The 19,737-nt window shown below is 34.3% G+C and overlaps 1 protein-coding gene across 8 annotated transcripts in view; it reads right to left on the bottom strand.

The window, feature by feature from the left end:
- Positions 1–19,737, bottom strand: part of LOC140137669 (LIM/homeobox protein Lhx3-like) — a 101,686-nt gene that overhangs the window by 12,619 nt on the left and 69,330 nt on the right. For 7 of the 8 annotated variants that reach the window (XM_072159409.1, XM_072159410.1, XM_072159412.1 and 4 more), the window contains exon 2: positions 4,962–5,136. In XM_072159409.1, the coding sequence (XP_072015510.1) occupies positions 4,962–5,136 (175 nt within the window). Of the gene's footprint in view, positions 1–4,961; positions 5,137–9,623; positions 10,141–19,737 lie in introns of those variants that run through there. The other variant, XM_072159415.1, reaches the window with a different exon arrangement.

Raw genomic sequence — 19,737 nt, 5'->3', positions numbered from 1 at the left:
ACATGTTTACTGACATGCAATTATGTCTAACTATAGCACTCCAGCAACGTGTACAAAAATAAAAAGAGTTAAATCTCCCAGTGCGATGATTTCCAACAACCTTCCGAATGTGCTGAATTCAACACACTTTGATTACCTATTCATAACTTAACAATTAAAGAACAATATAGCTTATTATATTTTCTATAATTATTCTGATTTTTGTATAATAAGAACAATACAATTAGGGTATGGTCTCAGGAAATGTAATAAATGTAATTTTTAATTGATTAATGATGGTGATGTGTTCGATTTATTATATTTAATTCAAATTGAGCTGCAATAGTATAAAGAATTCTTGTAGACACTGCATGGTACATGCATGCAACGAAAACTTTTGTACGACAGTAGTACTACACACGGTTTTGAGAACTTGCTATCTACGGAAGATATCAAATTAAAATTTGACTTCGCGAAGTGACCATCGATTATAAATATAACTATTACTTTGCCTCCGATTTTTTTGACAAGAAAATGGAAACTGACGGCATTGGACTATTCCATTTAAAATCCACGCTACCCCTGTGAAAGGTGTAAGAAATATCTTCCGCAGTGGGAGTATGAACTTCAAATGGAATAAAAATTTAAATTGCATCCACCCTCTGAATCTTCCACAGACATGGTGGAGGGGAGTTTCAAATAGAGTTGGTTAATGTGCTAATTCCATTTGAAATTCACACTCCCCCTGTGAAAGATATTTCTCAAATCTTCCACAGGGGGATTGTGGACTTTAAATGGATTAGCGCATTATAGGCCTATACTACAGTAAAGTGGGTATACGTTTGCAGAACATCATACAAAAGTTATCCAAACCAGGTAAAGTCAGTATAAAACGAAGTATAAAAATAGCAAAAGTCAAAAGTATACAGTAAGAAATAACTCATCGCAAAGGCATAACTCGTCACTACAGAAATATTTTGCCAATTTGGATGACTAGTGTGTGTCTTCTATGTGTGGGCCTACATACGATGAACTTATCATCTATCGGGTCACAGCTAGTGAAGATAATATAAACACACATTGCCATCGCGACTTTCCACGACTAATTGGAAATTTTAGGGGACTGCTCAGAACGAGGAGTAGATATTACAATCGGCTTAGAGAGAAGTCTTGATTAAAAATTTGAGGGGTCTTCTTCTGAACGTTTTCATCATGCCTTCGTGCGCGGATTGTTAGCTTTTTCTGGTTTTTTTTCTCTACTTTTTCTGCCTTTTTTTTTCATTTTTGTTTCCTTATATGCGATCGACGTGTGTGCACTTTTGGTATGAAACATTTTTTCTTTTTTATAATTACAAGACTAGCTTCACGGACAATATGATTTGTATAATTAAAATTACAATGCGTTGGAACGAACACAACATATTCAATTATGGTATAACTTAGATAAATCAAAATATTGTTTTTAAAATTTAATTTTATGCATTTTTTTTATTTTTTATTTTATACTTTTTTGTATTCAACTAAACTAAAAACAAGTTTTTAACAAGGTATTCATATATTCCGAGGTTTTGAAATGAGCAATTTTTGGAAGTACACACTCGCCTGCTGCCCAATGTTTTTATAATATGATATTGTTCACAAATCTTTACCGTCTCTTCTCTCTCCCCCCCACTCCTCTGCCCTCTCTCTCTCCCTCTCTCCCCTCCCCTCTATCTCTCTCACCCTCTTCCCCTCTCCTTCCTTCCCCCTCTCCCCTTCGCTCCTTCCTCCACTCATTCTTACACTCTCTCTTTTGAAAAAAAAATGTTTACAAAATAAAATACATTTGTACAAGGTATACATGTATACAGGCTAACAAGCTATCTTCAGTAGATAGCACTTTGACTGCACTGTTCGCTGTCGCGCACGGGAATTAAATTGACGACTCTAGCATACGCGACAATATCAGTTTACCCCAATGTATAAAACCACCAAGCGATTTGAGTTGACTAAATATGAAATTTGATCGCAGTTAGATTTTTTGATTGTTGGTGCGATCTAGTCGTTACTATAGTTTCTGTTTTCCATTTTCAGTTTTCTATTTTTGAAATTGTAGAAAATCAAGACATTCTCGACTGTATTTTAGATATGATTTTTTTTTTTAGATTCACGTAAAATATTATTGAATTTAAATTTAAGTTGTTTTGAAATATGTAAATAAAGTAAAGGCAATACGAAAGATTATAATTGAATGAAATATATAACTTGTATGAAGACATTCGTAAAAATGAATTAATTCCAAATTTCAATGCTTTGTACATTTTATCAACAAAAGGATGCCTTTGTGTTTCAATTACAATTTTAATACTAGGACTGTACCGAAAATCAAATAAATAAAATAGGACTGTTTGATTTTATTTAATAAGAACTGATCTATTTTAAGTGCCAGTCCGGTTTGTCACGTGATCATAGTCTGTGTAGTTTATGTCTGTTTTTTTTATATAACATGCCTTGGTAAGAAAAATTCCTTAAAAGGATAGACACACATAAAAACATATCAGATGGAATCGTCTACGGATATACTATATATGGCTAGTCTAATCAAGTTGTCTCTGTCTGCTGTCTGTCTATGTCTGTTTGTCTGTCGCTGTCTCTGTTCTCTGTATGTTTGTGTGTCGGTATGTCTGGGTGTCTGTCAGTCTGTAGGCGCTAGCCTATATCTCTCTCCCTCTCTCACTCTCCGAGTCTCTTATTCAGCTAAAACATGCAGTCTCTCATCCTCTCTCCTTCTCTCATTTTTCTCTCTCTACCTCTCTCTCTTTCTTTCTTTCTCTCACCCCTCTCGCTCTTGCCTTCTCTTCCCCCTTTTATCTCTCTCTCTCGCTCTAATAACAACATCATTTTAAATAACAATGACATAGTAAGAGCTCACCAGAAACCAGGTCAACATTTGCGCACGCGACGCTAAGTACCAATGCAAAACGGTGATAAATGTAGCGCAATTCTAGATTTAACACATCGCACAAACGCGGAAACAATAAAATAATAGATTGGTAAACCGGGTCAACATTTCTAAATGATCATTACGGAGCTTACTGCCACGCTTTGAAAACACAATTGATGATAAGTTTATCGCAATTTCAGATTTACATCTCAAAATCGTGGGAACGCCCTTGTTTATTCGCGTTTAACCACGTCTTCCACCATGCTGTTTTGGCCGTACGGGCCAAAACTCCCTTAGGACACCACCACCATATTACGCATTTCTCTAAACTCATTTAGGCAAAAAGAGTTTAGAAGAGAAACATAACAATAAAGCAGCTATAGTTGTGTGGTGGTGTAGAGATGATTATCAAAACGTCTCAAGCTCGGTAGGGATCCTGAAAAACCAGCTTGTTGCGTTAAACGGACAGTTGTAAAATACAATCATTGGTATCTAAAATTTAACTAATTAAGCGCGTCATTAAAGACGGTGTTGTGAAAACGCCACCATTTTCGTTCCCACCGTTTAGCATTCACTAATTTCTTATATCACACCCTCAAACTTCTTATCGTCAGATCTAACCCAATAAAATACTTCAAGATTATCTCAATCTTCATGAGAAGTATTTTCTTCCTCTAAGTTGATGACTTCAACTTAACAAATTATTAATATATTAAGCCGTGATTGACTCTAACACTCGACTTGCAACCTCTGACTTTACTCTTAACCCGCTCAAATCGGTATCGTCTGCAAATTCTAACATCTAAAATATCACGTAAAGCTTCATTATTTTTAACCATGGAAATCATAAATTTCATTATTTGAAGACAACATATAAAGGCATTTAAATGAGTACAAACATTCCTAGTTTCATCCGTAATTTTTTTAAATAGACTTTTTCAAAATCTCATAAAACCAAGCATTTCAGCCGTGTTAACCATTAAAGTCCCTGCTCTCGGCTTGTTCAACGAGGCGAACTAATATAACACCAATACCGTAGGTAAAGTAGCCTTTCTTAAGACTTCTACGGGCATTTTTTCTCCAACAGAGCTATAACACAAAGAGTCGTTATATGCCTAAGGCGATATCAACGACGTTTCCAGGCTCGAAACTCCAACAATGCAAGTTATATTTTGACTTAAATACAAGAATCTATCCTAATGTGATTATGGAACCACGACTTGTGCATTATTTTTATATACACATCTTTTCATTTTTTTACGTTATGTTTTTTTGTTAAGGATGAATAGTACATATTTTTACGACAATACGGGCGTTAAGCATGTGGCTTTGTCGGTGCGGTGAGACTGCACGTTTTTAGGTGAATAAAAGCTTTCTTATGGTATAGAAAAACATTTTAGCATCGCTATGCATGGCAAAATGGACAAGCAGTACAAAAAATAATAAAATGGAATATAATGATGACCCTTTAGGCTATAAACAAAATAGGAAAATATGAAAGTTATTGTACCAAATGGTGCTAATGATAGAAGTAATTTATTAATGATTCCATGAAAAGATGTTAAATGTGAAATAAAAGTGATAAGCAATCAATTAACCAACTTCTATCAAATGAAAATTATAAAATTGAAAAAAATGAAAGCATTTAAAAGAGGTCTACATACAATGATATTTAGTGTTCCAATTTTGCAAGTGTTATGTCGTTGTTGGTGACGTCATTGTTATATTGAGCTTTTTGTTGTTGTTGTTGTTTTGCTGCTACTGATGCTTCTGCTGTTGTTGTTGTTGTTGCTGTTTTTATGTTATTGATTGTTATTGTTGTGGTTGTTGTGGTTGTTGTTGTTGTTGTTGTTATAGATGCTCATCTCAATGCTGTTATTTTAAGTTTGATTTTGTATATTTAAGCACTGACGTTTCAAGCTCATGTGGTGCTCATTTCGAAGTTGTTGCTCTTGAAGGGTACAACGCTTTACAACAATTACATATTAGTGACAACATTTACAAGAAAACTTAATAAGAATTGATAATAAAACATAGAATATATTACGTGTTTACTTACTTAAAAAAGTCTTCTTTACAAAACACCTGACCCCCTCTTGAAAAGCATCTGTCACTGAGTTGAGTTCCGCAGTCAGCACACTGTAGGCACTTTGCGTGCCAAGAACGGTCTAAAACTTTCAAAATGAAGCGATCCAGGATTGGTTGTTCACACCCAGCACACTTTGGAATATTTTCTGTGAATGATTAAAAAAAGAAAAAGAGAGAAATGAATTATTAGAAAAATTGGGACTTGTTTGAGGATTCGGTGTAGATGAAGTAGTATACATGTTTGCTATCTTCGGAACATGATTAATGCTATCTTCAGTAGATAGCAAGTCATCATCGCGTTTCAATATGTGGATCCATGTGATAGCGCGCGGTCAACTGTGGAAAGCAATAATGACGTGGTTGTTATCAATAATAGCAGTTTACAACGCAATCATATCTTCAGTAGATAGCAGCGGTATGTTAATATAGCATTCAACAGCAATATGCTATCTTCATTAGATACCAGTAGTCTGATTGTCATTAGTAAAAGCAGTGGATTATAACAGCGCACTGCTATCTTCAGTAGATAGCCGAAGTCAGCGTGTTGTCAGTAAACAGCAGTGCAATGAAATCTTCAGAAGATAGCATAAATTCCACGTCGTCGAAAGCAACTCCAACTCTAGTAATAGTACTCCAAATCTCTTAAAATAACTTATTGGTTGTAATTTGAAATATAGCCTATTTAGTAACATATATCAAGTGCAATTTGCATGACGCTCCACGACGAACACAATGTGTTTCAATTCGAATTATTTAAATCTCCTTCTGCCGTATATAGCCCTATTCATCACCTCGAATAGAAAACATCAAACCCTCTTGTATGCAAGTTGGGAAAGCCTATACCAATTGACGTGTGCCACTAACAAAATACTATAATCTCTCTGAACTACCACCAGTTGTTATTTTTTTTATCGTTTTCTCTCTTTTCACTAATAATTCTTAGCGACAAGCTGTTACTCTGCTTTATTGTGTAAATTCTATTGGCATGTTGTTCATTAGGTTTTAAATACATATTCGACTTGTTGTATGAAGGGAATAAAAAAAATTATGCAGCGCTGGTAGGTCGTTGTCAAGGTTAAGCTATTGTGTTAGGTTGTGAACAGGTTATGCTTTTGAGATGATGATTTTATTTTGGTATTTAGTATTGTTCAAAATAAAACACCATATCTAAACATGTGTCGCTATAAGTGCCCACTGATGGTGCATGGCAAATATATTTTCTTGATCTGTTAATAACATAAATAATACAAGTGCATTGAGAATATCCTAGCAGTACGGCATGTACAATCATGTTATGTTTATGAGACATAGCAATGTTTGCGTTATTTAATAAAATATGATACTATTTTGATCGATTGATCATGTTAATGTAGCTAGTTGGATAGTCGTCCAATTTATAATGGATATGAAAATAAGCTAGAATAAAATATACATTATAATAATCTGTAATAAAGTAGATTCATGGGATGAAATTCAAAAATAAATCAGGCTTGAGAACAATCCATTTCAGTCACATAAATAATTCAAAATTAAATAGGCTGGGTACAAATCTGTGAATTATTCAAGAAAGTGAATTTTGGTACTGTAATTAATATATCTTAACATATTTCAATACCGTATTTTTAGCATTAATGTTCGCTTTAGAAAAGAAACTTGTTAGTGCAAGCACAAGGTTCACAAAATTAATCGCTTACCAGTTTCAAATTTGTACGTTTAAAATAGAATTTCGCTTTTTAAAAAGTCCTTGATTTTGGCTTAATATGGCTTGTATCACCGTAAAGTCTCTGATAATGATGAATGTTATTTTATATTTTATTAATAATCGTAATCAACTGTCCTTAATATAATACTCTAGAAAGACGATAGACATTAAACCATTTTTATCATTCCTTTTATCATCAATTTCTGTTTGACTATCGTGAATAATTTCCCTAAAGGTAACAATTTCGGCAAAAAAAGGCACACTTACAGTTGTATTACATAAACTTTACATGTACAATGACCTTACAAAACAATCAAACACAACTAAATCAAGTTACAATTTTCTAATATGGTAAAGGCATTTCCTAATATGGTAAAGGCAGTTAAGGTGGCTGTGTACTCTCAGACATGCATGTAGTAAAAGTGCAATAACTTTGTAATTATTCGCGCAAAACATATAAAAGTATACATTTTTATGAAGGCAAGACATCAATAAATCTTAATATAAATACAGATTTGGGGTAAAAACAACAATTTTAAGAAAATCACAAAAAGTGAGTTTTTGGCAATATTTGTTAGGTACATCATAACAAAAAACACTCTTTCCAAAATATTTTATTTTGTTTTAGCTCAATCTTGAGGCTCCATTCCAAAAACGGTTTTTTTATTTTTTGATATTGGCCTTATTTTTTGAGATATTGACCATATAAGGCATCAAAATGAACTTTTAAAATTCAAAAACGCCTATTTGCACAAAATGATGCCCAAAATCGGAAATAGACCAAAATATAAAAAATGAGAAAACCGTTTCTTGAGTCGATCATGCTTTTTACGATGATCATATTTGCTTACCTATAGATGCTGTATTTATTGAGTTATCGTGTACCTAAATCGTCATTTTACCGAGAAAATGAACATTGAAATAATGGCCGTTGAAGTTTAAAGTGGTCACATTTTGCACTTTCATCGAATCTCACAGGAGCATGCGACAGCTTTCGTTTTTGTAACTTATATTACGTGAACATCGGGTAAATCCACAGCCCCTTGAGAAGTTTGAGCGAAATCCATTCATAACTTGATATTTAAATCGGGTGAAAGAACTTGAAAAAACCCACATTTTATCAGCTAAAACGGAGCCATTTGACCACTAGGTTTTTGTGAAATCAGTGCTTCCGTGGTGTTTCCATAAGATGCGCCGCGCATGTAGATAAGCGTCGCGTATTTGTGCGTTAACAAATTGCGCGATACGCAACGCGATGAGTTGTTGCGCGCGTGTACCCTGGCTGGTACAACAATTTTTCTTTCCTTTTCAATTTCAAACACGAGTGGAATAGTGAAATAAAATCCTTAAAATATTGCAGTTGGAGTTTACAAATCTGGATTTTCATTATTTGTATTTATAAAAAACATAACAAAGTACAAAAATATCAAAAAAACTCAATTTCGCGAAAGAAACAATGTCTATAGTACACAGCCGCGTTAAGTTAGAATTGATTCGATAAACTAAACATTTGTTGGGCCAATGTTTCCAATGATGTAGCAACTCCAATCGATTCTAGAGGTTGGTTTGCTCAAGGCGAGTGGCGGAAACTCGGCTGGTTGATTCGTCGCGGAACTAACGGGGGAAGTCAAGTGAAAAGTTTGCCCTTTTATCGATCGAAGAGAGGAAGCATTGAGAAAAGGGGTTTTCCCATTATTGACATGTACAGAGGCGAGTACACACTTGAAGAAAATAAGTAATGTAAACCGTAGAATTGTATATTTGTAGACAATTAATGTTCAATGATAAAGTTATCACGAACACATATCTTCACCCAGTGGTGTCTGTATTTTATATGAAAGACAGTCATAATTTTCAGAAACTAATATCAAATATCAACGCCAATATTTCTCAGCATAATTAAAACGTAGTTTAATATGCCCACGATTTAATCATTCGACATAAGTCGCTTTATTATACAATTTGCTTAAAGAATGACTTACAATAATAACAGAATAATTCATGAAAAAAAGGCGTGATCAAATTTAAAAATATATAGAATACAATCGCCAATTCTAAAAAAGAATACCAAGTTTAATTGTGTAATTCAAAAGAGACAGTCTTAAAATGCACTATATGCCCGTTTTTAAAGAAATATATTCTGTAAAAACGTTTGCTAAAATATAAAATGTTATTTTGACAAATTAGGAAGAAAGGTGGTAAATATTATTTTGATCCAGTAAAATATGTGCAACATCATTACAATGCTATCTTCAGTAGATAGCAATATAATAGCCTTACGTTATATCATAGTTTGCTTACAGACAGAGAGTAACTAAGTTCTTATAATCATTAAAAATTTTAAAGATATCCTCAATATTTTGGTCCATCCTCAAATGCAATCCAACCATGTGTTGTTATCCATAGGACTAATATTCAGGCTCCACATGGCGCAGTAGTCAGACCAATTAGTTAAATTAAAAAAGAGTGAAAAAAAAAATGAAAATCTGAAGCTCTCCGCTCAGTCGGTCGGGCTACCCCCGATTATGCTGATTTCATTAGAGTAATGAGATTAATACTCAATGTTAATGACCATAACATGATCTAAACCCCTTTTTGTGAACTTGAAATTCAATTCTATTAAATTTGATACCTTTCTACCATTATACCATCGAGGATTCATTTTTAACACGATAGAAATATAATCAAAATCCATTTTGTACAAAAAAGACTTATCGTCACCGACGAACAATTTCAAAACAACACATGACATACCTGAAAAAAAATTGTCTGTACTATAATTCCCAAGTCATTCGATCGGAAATAAATTAATATAATTAGGCATCAAACAATCAAATAGTCTACTTCAGACGAGCACGTGGAAAGAGCAAAAGTTTAATACCCATTTAATGTAATTACAAACACTCACTGAAAATATAAATTGAGTCTTACTTTGTAATAGTGAGTATTCCGTACTGTGCGGCATGGTAACGGTGTCTCCAACTTCGTAAGCTTGAATTGCGTCTCTTTTCATTATTCTGTTTCACGAGCTGATAGATCAACTATTAAGTCCTTTTAATTTTTTTCCAGATAAAATATCAGGAAATGTGAACTTCACAGTTTACATAAATTCACCACGATGATTAATTTTCTCGAGTTGTACTTAAGCCGGATGGAAAGTCTTGCCAATCTTTTCCTGTATGTAGTTGCCCTTAGGGGCTACGTGGTGTTGGTATTTAGCAAAGGCGTTGCACCAACCAGCAGCGACACGATGATGAGAGTAGTGAAAAAAATGCGTCCGAATCTACTGCCGTTCAGTGTTGTAATGAAGCAAGTCTCAATTCCATATCATGCATAGCAGCATACAGCTAGGCGAGTGACTGGCTGACTGTTAAGTATGGAGCCCAAGTCATCAACGGCGTAGTTTGCTATTAACGTTGCCCGAGCCAGCAACGCGCAACTTGTCGACGATATTTCCGTCTTTAGCTATTGAGCGACACGTGTGGTTTAAAACTCAACACAGTGACACACGGCATTTTGTGGCGGTGACCAGCTGGGATTTCCATCGCTCGCCACTCTATAAAGCTCACTTATTGGACGTTGAATAGTTATCAGGGCGTGGTCGGGATTTGAGTACTAGCCAATAGCAAATTGGTATTAAAAGTCGCTCGCGACTTACTCGTGGCTACCACGAGAGTTTGGAAAAGAAAGTTTTCTTGAGGGCAAACGGGGTGGATTTGTGGGTTTTAACAAGGCTTTTGATTTCATGATAACAAAAGACTTGAAGTTGAAGTTGAACTTGAACGTTTCTTAGTAAAATATACCAAGCTTGATGATACCACTACTGAAGAGCAATTTTGAAAAGAATGCCAGTCAAGGACCACTTAAGTATACTCTACAACTAAGTCTGAGCTAATTTGAATTAATTCCATACTGGCATAGAAATGTCGAACCATGAACACTTTTTGAATTTGAAAGTTACACCACGTATTCATCCTCATGTAAGGGGTTTTATTGCCTCCAAGAACAACTGATTTCTCATCGATTAAGCAACCGGCGTACCAATGATACCAAAAGATTAATCTCACCCCCTAACAGACTGGGCTATTCCTGTTGCAATCCACCCACCCCCTGTGGAAGACATGACCATAATCTCCTACATAGGGAGTGTGAATTTCAAATGGGGTTACCTGAATGGGTGACTCCATCTACACCCGTGGGAGGTTAATGTCATGTCTTCCATAGGGGGTGTGAGTATTTTAACTGAAACAGCCGATTTATTTTGGTATGGGAGTATACATGCACCATCTTGATGTTGAACCCCCTTTAGCAAGAAAGTTGAGATGAACAAAAGCTGTAAACACAACTTCTTTAAGCTTATACTGCAGAAACTCGCAAAGATACCATCTACAGGCCCCTATGCCAAATCCATGATCAGTATATGTTCAATCCGTGGGAACTGGTTTTGTGACACTTATTTCATAATTAAAATTATGATGGATTTAAAGATAGTAAGGAATGAGTTTTTTTGCATGTGAAACATAAAATAAGATTTGAAGGCAACAAAAACAGATGTATGTAACAAGTTATGATTAAGATGTGCAGTTTCAAGCTACTCTGGCGGTTTGAATTTTTTTTATATTCGTAGCATGACATCCCACCTCAACCCACCCACATGCCACTTACATCCACACATCCCCCCACACACCCCCAATTTACACGAACCCATTCTTATACCCACACACACACACCCACCCACTCACAAAAGCGTGAACAAATATTTTGCCTATAGCGCTGATTTTTGATGCCGGTCAAGATTATCTTGGTTTTGAAAAATTAATAATAAAGCTGCAGAAAAAATATGATTTTACACGACGAATCACATCTGAGGTTTCCTTTCTCACGATTTCTGGTTTTACTTGGCGATGTATGTAACGACTTGGTTATTGCGCACATGTCTCAAACATTCCAAATTAAGGATCATTGTATGTTTTTCTTTAATTCACGGAAGTCTTGGAAGGCAAATTAAATTAGGTCGGAGTTGTAATCATATTTTGGCCAGCGGCGTTCCCTGGATGATCTTTATGATTTGATAACAAAAATGAAAAGTCTTGTTTGGTGCACAATAGAGAGATGTAATACGTTGTCTTGGTTTCAAGGTCTTTGCGGACATTGGTAGAAATGGGGGTGTGTTTGTGTGTGTGTGGGGGGTGTATATTGGCTGCAGGGGGGGTGTATTTGTGCAAAATTTTGTGTCTTCTTCTGTATGTGGGAATGAGCTAGTGTGTATGCACACGATCAGACACAATGTTCATAATGGTTACAAAATTAACAAATTGGCAAGGTAGACTTTCCTCTCTTTGGATGCCCTCACAAAAAAAACGTTTATTGATTGCCTACTGATGAGCGATACCATAACAATCATGATTCTCATCATGAATAAATGAAAATGATGATCATTATCAAGATCATCATATCATCATCAACAACATCATTATCAGCAACATCATCATTGTCATCATCCCAATCACCATAATTATGAAAATTGGTAACAAAATTTCGTTCTGTTACCCAAGGAAATCAAGCAATACTTTCATAATATCAAATTCGATATTACTATTTGGATGTTTACGGCAAATACTATTAGGCCTATAATGTAATTTGCTTCCCTAAAATCATAATACCCCTGATTAATCTGATAAACGCCGCGTTGTATATCGCTACCGATCCAGGACGTCGTCAGTGGCCCTCTAACGGCCAACGCCCATGGTAACCAAAAGAATATGCATAGCAACAAATATATACACAATGGGGCAGTGTGGATTTTAGTGACAAATCCTATTTACTATAATCTAAGTTGCTAAAGCAATCTGTAGCTTTAATATCATATTTTGATAAAGACAAATAACGACTAATATCTTAAAAATATTTATAGCCTTTTATGTGTTCATTTTGACCTAAATGTAGATTTTTATTCTTCCTACAATTTGTAAAAACAATGTCAAAACCATTGTATTATTTGAATGTTTGGTCATTTAAAGCGAATTTGTAAAACCATTAGTCACGGATCCTTTAAATGGTTTAAAAGCATTTTGATAAAAAAAAGAAGAAACCATTAGGTCAAAACTTCATCCATTCAAGCATACATCTAGGTTAGTGTCTTTACAAGCAGACAACGATAATCATAAAATACAGATAATGCCTTAAAATGATTCTACGTTTCTTTCTAATATTATAATACAGCAATGTGCTAATTCACTTTCAAGTTGTTTTTCTCGGACGCGGAATGTGCCAATATATTTAAAACCACATTTATTTAGCATTTTTAATACAATAATGTTTACAATAATTATATAAATAATCAGGGCTCTAATTGAGAACAATTTTGGCTGACATTAATGTGTTAAATTTAGAAACTATACTCTTCTTCTAAGCTGTAATGTGACATATAGTATTGTGCTGTACAGTATACTATCGAATGTGCTACCTTGCTATCTACTGAAGATAACGTATACCAACATTTTGAGAACAATTTTGGCTGACATTAATGTGTCACAAATTTAGAAACTATACTCTTCTTCTAAGCTGTAATGTGACATATAGTATTGTGCTGTACAGTATACTATCGAATGTGCTACCTTGCTATCTACTGAAGATAACGTATACCAACATTTTGTTAAATAGCTTCAGTGTATCGCTGAATTAGGAATGAGCCGTGGCGTGCCAAAGGGGGCTCCACTCCCTGTGAGAAATCTCCTTCTCTTGCGCCATAAGATTTAAGATTTGTAGGCCGTTTTGTACTTGCAGTATTTCCCTCTTGAAAGCTTTCGTGTCCCATGGCCCCTTTCTCCCCCTTTTCCCCTTTGTAAAGGTAGTGGCTATGCTGAGAGAGGAGGGGTTGTGAAAAAAGGGACATGGAGAGACAGAGATGAGAGAGGATACCAACAGAGAACAATGAGAAGTGCAGAGAGAAGGATTAGGGGAAGAAAGACTGAGCATGTTGGGTATAAAAGGGAAGATATCGCATGCTGAAACTGAAAGGATAAGAAAAGAGCTAGAGGGTGAGAGAGAGAGAGAGAGAGAGAGAGAAGAAATAAAGAATAGAAGAACGAAAAAAAATAGAGGGCAAGGAGAAAGGAGATAGATCAAAGAAAGCGAGAGAGAGGCTGATACTTAAAAGCTCTTACACCTTCCCATATACCAATGGCCAATTTCAAATAAAATTGTCCTCAAATTAGGTCAAAGTCAAATTGGCAGCGAGATCGATGTTATTATTACGCTTCTCCGTGTTCGCCTTCTCACGTTATTTCTTTAATGGTCACAGTATACTTGAAGTGAACACCAACAACAAACCCTTAGCCACTCACTCACTCACTCTCTCCGTAGTGGAAGTGCTCAGTTTAATACAATCAGAGCTCGCTTGATGATTAAATCAGGACTTGGAGACCTTGAACAGATAAATCGACACTATGACAATTCCGTAAAATCGTCCATCGTACAGCCTTTTCATTGCAAAACCGCCAAGTGATGAAATTCCGCGCCAATTTCTGTCTCTTATATCGTTTGAGAGAAAATATAGGCCACATCATGGTGGAGAGTTGACGACAAAGTTAGCTATTCCATTTAAAATCCACACCACCCCTGTGGAAGATTTAGCTAAAGTCTTCCACAGAGGGAGTATGAGTTTTGAATAGAATAGACAATTGGGGAACTTCCATTTGAATAACTCCCCCCAGTTGGGGAAGATATAGGTAAAGCTATAAAACAGAAGGGGTACCCCCCCCCCCCCCCCCCTGTAGAAGATATTTTCAAAATCTTCCACAGGGGTAGTGTGGATTTCAACTGTAATAGCCCAATTAGCTTAAGGATACGTGTTGATTAGTCTGTGAAATAAGACAAATATTAAATCTCACTGCTTATGATTAAATACGTGCTGTCATATTCATGATGATACTAAATCATAACTCTCTCAAATCTAAGACTAACCTAAATAGGTATTTTGGTATCAGCTAATATTATAAGTCTCAGCTAAAATTATAAGTTTAAGGGTACGTGTTTTAATGTACGAATGCCATGCAGGTTGTAGATATTTCATTAAGTTAGAATTTATGATGAAATAGATATATAGCAAAATAAATTTATAGCAGAATGCCCAATCTAGAGTAGATAGCAAAAACGTTGTCTACATTATATAATTTAAAAATATCATATACGTAGATATTGAACATGAAGGTCAATTCGGGCCATACATGAGATAGCAAATGCATCATACACTATTATAATAGCCTTACACTGTTATAACGTAACTATAATGCAACGTCGTTAACCCTGTGTACAAGATACGAGCTGCATGTTGTAGGTATTTTCTACTAATTACTTATGTGTTTTATCAAGCTTTCTACCCCGGTAAAACAATTTCTAATGCTATACTGAAGATAGCGCGAGACCATTGCAGTGCTATCTACTGAAGATAGCGCGATACCAGTGTAGTGCTATCTACTGAAGATAGTGCAAGACCATTGCAGTGCTATCTACCGAAGATAGCGCGAGACCATTGCAGTGCTATCTACTGAAGATAGCGAAAGAAATAGCACGTCGAGGACAGTGATTTACCTTTTATGTTTATTATTACATTATTCTGTGTGCAATCTAAAGGATTTAATCAGCATTGTTTTGCTGGTTGTTGTCTTTTCTTTGTAGTGTGTGTGTGTGTGGGGGGGTTGTGTGTAACCTTGTAGGTGTGTGTTTAGACAATTAAACATAGGTAAGACACATTGGGAGTGACCTATGCTTCGATTACCTAAAATAAAAACTATAAGGTAAGTATAAACCGATAAGTTTATTTATGCTACAAAACCTTTTCTTTTTATCCCACCTTGAAAAAGTGTCACAGGGATAAAGGAAACGGGTCGCATGTCGTAACGAGCCATTTTTCATATTTGCATGTGAAATAATATTGTTTTCATATTTTATATAAGCATAAAAGTTATTTTATGTTGTTAATAACAAAGAAATACAAAGGAATTGCAGCTCTCTTTTGGTCAAATTTCAACAAAAATCCTACCGACATTCAAGGGATTAAACTTGCTCAAATGGCAATCATTATTGCAGAATGGACTATTATAATAGCATGACGACCACTGAAGGTATGGACTTGTCAAGGTCGCTTAAGCGTGTTGTGAGAAAAACAAAATTCAACGAATTATTCAAAAATAGATACATCTTTTGAAATTGCGGTCGTATGGCCGGTGGGGATATTTTATTGAACAAAATAAATAATTCAGTATTAGGTAGATTTGAACAAAAAACATATGAAAACACTCAAGGTTTATATTTGCTTTGAGTTGTGTTAAGCACAATTGACAAGGATTTTGCTTAATTGCCACAAATATTTCAGTTAAATTTAGTTTGAGATTTGCCTAATTGTCTCTTAATTTGCTCAACAATTGAAAGAATTGCCCTTATTTTTAGTAGCAAAAATAGCCAATAGATTATAGGACTATATAGATGTGCTTTTGCCTATGGGTTAATTAACGAAGTGTGCATATTTAGAGCGAATAATATATAGTTTTGTAATTAAAAGCACCGACGTGATAATAAAAATTCACCCAGCTATAGCATCCCTAGGAATATTAGCCTTTTTAGTTTTGTTAGTAACTTTTTTAAAGGGCTTACAAAGGTTACCAGAAAACGTTAAAAGGTAAACGGTTATAAAACGTTTTACCGTATTTTTACCATATTTTCAAAAAAGGTATAGGCCTAACGATGTTCATAATGTAATTTCAAAGTTGACAAAACATTTTTAATTAATACTTGAAAATGTTTACCAATAACATTGAGACAACTTCGATAATAGTTATTCTAATCTTTCTTAGACTCGACAGTTTATATCTTTTTTTCTTCAGGTTTTACATGTTTTAATCACGTTTTCTGTTTGCTGTATCATGTAGCCTATTCAATAATCCCAGCAAACACAAAAACGTTTTTAAAACATTTTAAATAAGTTATATTTTGGGTTTTGGTTTAGGTAAAAACGTTTTAATAACATTAAAATGTCGGGTTATATAAAGGTCATGAAATCGTTTAAAACGTTTTGTATGAAAACACACTACAATAATATTTTTAAAATGTTTTCGAAATGTCATTGTAAACTATTTTTGCAAACATTTTTGGCCAAATATTTTGTCAACACTTAAATAACATTATGTTAAAATATTTGCACCCAGCAAACACAGAAATGTTCTTAAAATGTTTTTTTACAAAACGTTTGAATAACATTTAAATGTCGGGTTATATAAAGGTCGTTAAAACATTTTTAAAACGTTATTGTAAATATTTTGGGCAAACATGTTTTGCAAAATATTTTTTCAACCCCAAAATAACATTCTGTTTGGAATGATTTGTACCAAGTTTTCACAAATGTTTTTGGAATGTTATTTTAGTTTTTATACCCTTTATATAACCCGACATTTAAATGTTTTCTGTAAAACATTTGTGTTTGCTGTGCAGTAAATTACCAACAAATGTTATTTAATGTTATGAAAACGTTTTATACCATTAATGTATACCTTTATATAACCCGACATTTAAATGTTTTCTGACAACCTTTTATAACCTTTGCGAATGATGTCGAAAACGTTTTGTGTTTGCTGGTATACTTATTCTGAATCATTTTGAGACAATATAGGCAATAGTTGGCTTTATGTTTCAGACGAAATATATAATATTGTAAACACTGTAATCCCGATTTGAATCTAACACGAATGTTGATATAGAAAAAGGAAAGATCTTTGGGTCGATCCTTCATGTAATTATTTCGTGTAAGCTAATCCTAACCCTAATCCTAACCCTAACCCTAACCCTAACACTAACCCTAATCCTAACCCTAACCCTAATTTCGTGTATAATTACATGAAGGAGTAACCGATCTTTGTTAACAATAATATTTTTTTGCGATTTTTGATAACATTATTTCCCTAAAATGACCCATACTGTTTTTTATTGAATAATTTTAGTTCAAATTATTTCGCTAATATGTGAATCATCAAAAATACAGATCGAAAATGTTTTGTAATGAAATTTACATTACCTTGAATGTGTTCTCGACAAAGATAATATCGCCAAGTATATCGTTTTCGTTAAGGCTCATCTCATATCAAAATACGTAAACCTTACACGTTTTTATTTGATGATTTTGAAAGTAAAGTAATTACAAATTTGTAAAGTCGCGTGTAAAACAAAATGTTACACTTGCTATAATTGCCTCTACACACCAGTAGTTTTAAGTAAAGTGCAATAGAAACATACATTGCCTAATCACTTTCTAAATTATGGCAATCAACCATCAATAATGCTAGTTTTTTTTATACATATGATTTTTGAGGTTATATGTGGCACGCGTGCTGCCGTGGGAAAGCATGGTAGCTCCAATATGACATTATATCGTTCTGGTTTTGGATGATTTATTTCTCATAATTACACATAAAATAGCCTGCAATTATCAAAGTCAAAACAATCTTTACTAATTTACGGGTGGGTTAACAATAATTATAACAATGGAAAGCATGTAAAGTATATAATATTAGACAGTCAGTAAGAGAGGGGTACTTAGACGTATATGCTGATAAAATCACGAAAATCACGGGTTTACCGTGAGATTGGGTTGGAAACACACACCAACTCTGAAAGGGACATACTGTGCTGCATACCCCCTCGGAAAGCTTGCGGTTAGTTGTGTGGTGGTCCGAATCCACTGACCATTGTACGGTAATGGACGGGGTTTTGAAACTGAGTGTGGTGGGGATACTTGGGATACTTTCCCACCAACTTTCAAGAGTTTTTCGCATTTTCCATTTATGACCAGCTTAAGTTTTAGAGAACTTTAATGAGTGTAGGAGAGTCATCATACTGTTTAAATGTAAAACAAACAATTGAAAAAGAAAAAACCTTAGATGGTTGCATTTGCTCGAGAGCTAGTAAAATTGTAGGCCCATTTAATAATACACTTGTAATGACATAACATTAAATATGAGACCAATATCAGCTAAATTGACCCCCCCCCCCTCAAACCCTGACAATATGAGAGAAAGAAAACAATCTCCCCACCGACGACCAACAATCTATGGCCGCTCGATTATGTGTGATGAGTAAGCAATGTTGTTGAACATTTTTTAATAAAAAATGAAAATAAAAATTGTGGATCGAAACGACGTCAAACGTCAGCTGTATGGAATACTATTGCTATATCTACAGAAGATATACTATCTACAGAAGATAAAAATGAAACACTTTGTAATATCATACTCTAAATCAAAGAGCTGGTATTGACAATATTGGCTAATGAACAGGTACATAAAGCCAATAATAATTACAGGATTTGCTAATTTTAACCATCTCTGATTATTGTTTTTACAAACCACGTTTGACGTCATTTCATAACCTATCTTTAAATAACCCAATGACCTATATTTATCTATTTGGGGTCATGGGATTTTTTTATGATATTATGCTTTTACGTTAACATACAGCTGATGGAATACCTTTGCTATCTACAGAAGATATGCTATCTACAGAAGATAGAAATGAAACACTTTATAATGCTATCTACGGAAGATAGCATATTGCAGCTGATGGAATACTATTGCTATCTACAGAGGATTAAAATGAAACACTTTCTAATATAATGCTATCTACAGAAGATAACAATTGAAACACTTTCTAATATAATGCTATCTACGGAAGATAACAATTGAAACACTTTCTAATATAATGCTAACAATTGAAACACTTTCTAATATAATGCTATCTACGGAAGATAACAATTGAAACACTTTCTAATATAATGCTATCTACGGAAGATAACAATTGAAACGATTTCTAATATAATGCTATCTACGGAAGATAACAATTGAAACACTTTCTAATATAATGCTATCTACGGAAGATAACAATTGAAACACTTTCTAATATAATGCTAACAATTGAAACACTTTCTAATATAATGCTATCTACGGAAGATAACAATTGAAACACTTTCTAATATAATGCTAACAATTGAAACACTTTC

This window comes from Amphiura filiformis, chromosome 17, assembly GCF_039555335.1.
Source record: "Amphiura filiformis chromosome 17, Afil_fr2py, whole genome shotgun sequence".
Taxonomy (NCBI): Eukaryota; Metazoa; Echinodermata; class Ophiuroidea; order Amphilepidida; family Amphiuridae; genus Amphiura; species Amphiura filiformis.
Note: the sequence above shows the minus strand (reverse complement) of the source record. Positions and strands in the feature narration are given on the sequence as shown.